At 36.5% G+C, this 4,591-nt stretch overlaps 1 protein-coding gene across 1 annotated transcript in view; it reads right to left on the bottom strand.

Annotated features, from left to right (window-relative positions):
- Positions 1-389: 389 nt before the first annotated feature.
- LIPI (lipase I) overlaps positions 390-4,591 on the bottom strand; it is a 72,455-nt gene continuing 68,253 nt past the window's right edge. Inside the window, exon 10 of the mRNA XM_006093710.1 lies at positions 390-477. Within this exon, the coding sequence (XP_006093772.1) occupies positions 390-477 (88 nt within the window). The remainder of the gene's footprint in view (positions 478-4,591) is intronic.

The raw sequence follows: 4,591 nt of genomic DNA, 5'->3' as shown, positions 1-4,591 counted from the left end.
CACATCATAGTAACTGGTTGACCAGTCGACTGTCTGTCCCCTAGTGGTCAGTGCACATCATAGTGAGTGGTTGAGCGACCTTAGCATATCATTATTAGGCTTTTATTTGAATGGATGACCAGACGACCAGACACTTAGCATATTAGGCTTTTATTATATAGGATAAGCAATTAAGGGAAAATTAGATGATAAACAGTTGATTGAGGTAAACAGAAATAAACAGCTTTTAGTATATATTCAGAATGTTTTGCCATATGCATTTTTAAGAAGTAGAAATATCTGAATCCCAGATTGAACAGTACATTCTAAAAAAAATACTGATTACACTGTTCCCATTACAACTTCTTTACTTCACAAACAAGTTGTTACAATTGATGGAAGAAGGCATGCTATATTTCCTCTGCTATACAGGTGCGTGGATTGAGAAATACCTCCTCATTTTCTCTAAGTACAATATCGTACATGCAGAGTGGTGGTCTGTGAGAGAGAAAGAGAAAGGAATAAAAACTCTTGGTAAAACGACAAAGTTTATTTTCTTCTCATAAATATTAGGATATGTTATGCCTATAACCAACTAGTTCTCCAAATGCTGGGCATTGAAACATGCCTACGTCATGGTTTCCACTCTCTTATTGGGCTATACTGGGATAAAGTAGACACATGGGGCAGGAGGGGAGATTCTGTGTGTTTCCACTTCTCTCTTTGCTGCTTCATTGGAATATTTACAATGTGTGGTAGATATTTTTGGATACTCAGATAATTGAATAACTGAAACCTGAACTCATCTCAGTAGTCAGGCCACCTCTTGCATCATTGATAGTCACTATGGAAGAGTTAGGTTGAACAGCATAGACAAATGTTGCAATATGATTTAATCAATTATTTTTGCCACCCACTAAAATGGAAATAATGTGTAAAGTATTCTATATCTTGGAGAGATTGTGTAGTTGGTATTTGAAGATTTCTGAGAAGTCAAGTAAATCAGGCATCTTGTCTAGTTATCTTCTTGCTAATATCTTGAAAACCTTAAAAAAAGTAATTAACTGGAATAAGACAAGATTGGCAAAGGTTCAGAAAAGTAGCTAAAGAAAAAAATGGTAGCAATAAATACAAATTTTCTGTATCAGCAACAGAACTTAGTCAAGGAAAATGGGGTAATTCAACTTCATAGGTGCTGGTAGTTCACCTTAAATGGTCATTTGCACTTATCTAGTTCAGGAGACACATTGCTCCAGTCTTCTTCTAGCTTGGTTAAGACATCATTGAATAAAGTTTTAAAATATTCAACAGGTAGGTTAAATTATTCAATTTTTAAATAAAGCTATTTTCTATTTCTGCTAATATATTTGAAAATGATAAAATATAGACATTCATATCTAATTATAAAACCTGATATACAATACTACAGTATTTTACATTTAAAATAATAAAGGTATGTTAAAACTTTATTGTTAACTAGAGGCCCGATGCACGAAATTCATCCGAGAGTAGGCCTCAATCCCTCCCTCACAGTTCCGGCAGCTGCCTCGATCCCATGGCTGCAGACCCAGCTTCATCTGAAAGATCATCTGTAAGGTCGTCTAGAAGGACGTCCAGAAGTCATTCCACTATTCAGCCATTTGGTCGATTTGCATATTTCGCTTTTATTATCATAGATAATATAGCAGTAAGTGTAAAATGATAGTATCTTAATCTCATAAGATTTTTTAGATTTAGCAAAAATATCTTTTTATTACATTACTAGAGGCCCAATGCACAAAATTCTTGCAAGAGTATGCCTTTCTCCCCCCGGGTGGTGACACCGGCTTCCCTCTGGCACCCAGGACCTGGGCTTCCCTCTGGCCGCCGACAGGCACCCGGGACCCGGGCTTCCCTTGCAGCCCCGGCTTCGTCTGTAAGGTTGTCCGGAAGGATATCTGGTATAATTAGCAAGTTACACTTTTATTATTCTAAATTAGAGATCAGAATATCATTGAAAAATCAGATTCATCCTTTCTCCATTATTAAGAATTAAGTAGAGGAATGACTTTATCATTCCCCCACCCAAATTTATCTATACTTATATCAATTATTTATTCTGCTACATCCCTTATTCACTGAATGTGCCTTCAGTGTTCTGGATCTCCCTCCACCTCATTTCTTTAAAAATTCTCATGTGATTATGTTTTTTTAATGGTTTTAAGACAGAGAGAGAGAGAGAGAGAGAGAGAGAGAGAGAGAGAGAGAAACATAAATGTGAGATACAAACAGTGATCTGTTACCTCCAGTATGTGCCCTGGTTAGGCTTTGAACCACAACTTAGGTATGTGCCTTGACCAGGAATCAAACCTGCAACCTTTTCTTGTACAAGATGACACTCCCACCAACTGAGCCACCCATCCAGGGCTCCACCTCATTTTTTAACTTGCCACAGTAGGACAACTATGTCATTAAACTTACTAATGGATAAATTACCTCTGCCATTAAGTGATTCTGCTATTCACATATCTATAACTTATAAAAGGATAATATGCTAATTAGACCAGACATCTTCCAGACGACCTTCTGGATGTCCTTCTGGACAAAGCCATGGTGGTGGGGCCAAGGCAGAGGTGGTTAGGGGCAATCAGGCCGGCAGGGAGAGAAGTCAGGGGGATCAGGCCAGCAGGGGAGAGAAATAAGGGGGATCAGGCCAGCAGGGGAGAGCAGTCAGGGGGATCAGTCCATCAGGGGAGAGCAGTTAGGGGGATCAAGCCAGCAGGGGAAAGCAGTTAGGGCAATCAGGCCGGCAGGGGAGAGTAGTTATGGGGATCAGACCAGCAGGGGAGAGCAGTTAGGAGGATCAGGCCAGCAGGCAGGTAAACGGTTAGGAGCCAGCGGTCCTGTAGTGTGAGAGGGATGTCTGACTGCTGCAAGGGGTTCCGGATTGGAGAGGGTGCAGGCCGGGATGAGGGAGTCCCCCCCCACCATGCATGAATTTTATGCATCAGGCCTCTAGTTTATAATATAATATTAGAATTACCAAGCATGCAAAGAAGCAAGAAAATGGACCCACATGATGGTCAATCAATTGAAACTAAGCCAAAACTAGCACAGATATAAGAATCAGCAGGCAAGAACCTTAAAAGAATTATTATAACTGTATTCCATGCATTCAAATAGTTAAGTAGAGACATAAAAGATTAAAAAATCAACCCAAATCCAACTTCTAGAGGTGAAAACTACAATGTCTGATATGAAAAGTACCCTGGATGAGATTCATGCCTGATTAGACATCCTAGAAGAAAAGAATAGTGGTCTTAAAGACATAGCAACAAAATATATTCAAAAGGAAGTAAAAGAGGAATCAAATTTAAAAATTAACAGACCATAAGTGAGCTGTGGGATAATTTCAAGCAGCCTAATAAACTTGAAATAGTCGCCAAAGGGAGAGGAGAAAGAAAGGACACAGAAAAATATATCCCAAAAAATAGTTACAAATTTTAATAAAACTTGATGAAATCTATAAGATCATAGACCCAAGAAGGTCAAAAACTCAAAACACAAGAGGTATGAATAAAATTACATGTCACATAATCAAACTCTTTAATATCAGTGATGAGAAAAATCTTAAAACTAGCCAGAGGGGGGGGGAAGGGGAGCATATTTTCTTTATAGGAACAAAGGAAGGATAGTAACAAATTTCTCAATTGGATAAATCCATGGTAAAAGACAGCACAGCAACATCTTTAAAGTCAAAGTAAAAAAAAATCTGTCAAACTAGAATTCTATAACCAGGTAAATTATCTTTTAAAAGAAGGCATCAAAAAACTTTTTCAGACAGAAGTCTGAAAAAAAAAATAACAACCAGCAGACCCATACTACAAAAAATCTTAAAGGAACTCCTTTAGTCAAAATATAAATTGTACCACATAAAAGTATACATCCACATAAGGTTTAGAAGTACACCAGAAATGATAACAAAGTGAATAAATATATGAGTTTTCCTAATTATTTATAATATTTTAATAGTTTTACTCTTTAAAAATATGATACATTGCATTTTGGAATTTTTAGCATATGTACAAGTAAAATGTATGCCAACAACAAAACAAAAGCTAGAATGAAAAAAGTGGAATTATATTATATACAGTTTTTATGTTATATGGTAAGTGGTAACATTCACTTAAAGGTAGACTGCAATAAACTAAAGATTATAATAGAAATCCCCCCAAAAAACCTCTAAAATAAATTTTAAAGAGTTATAGATAATAAACCCACAAAAGAGAAAATGAAAGCATAAGACTACTCAATGTACACAAAAGAAGGCAGACAATGAGAAAAATGGAAACAAAGAACAGATAGGAAAAATATGAAGCAAAATAGCAAGATGATAAGTTGAAACCCAACCACATAACAATCATATTACGTTAAGAGATGTAAATACCCTTAATAAAATGGCAGATGTCATAACATAATTTGTCATTAGAGAAATGCAAATTAAAAACACAGAGAGATATCTTAATACCTATTAGAATAGTGAAAACAGAAACAAAACAAACAATAAATCTGGCAAAAGTATAGTATTGGGTGCAGGAGAACAGTGGAATTCCTGACAAATGTCAGTGGGAAT

The sequence above is a fragment of the Myotis lucifugus genome, unplaced genomic scaffold (genome assembly GCF_000147115.1).
Source record: "Myotis lucifugus unplaced genomic scaffold, Myoluc2.0 scaffold_120, whole genome shotgun sequence".
NCBI lineage: Eukaryota > Metazoa > Chordata > Mammalia > Chiroptera > Vespertilionidae > Myotis > Myotis lucifugus.
The sequence above is the reverse complement of the archived record's forward strand: the minus strand, read 5'-3'. Positions and strand labels throughout refer to the sequence as shown.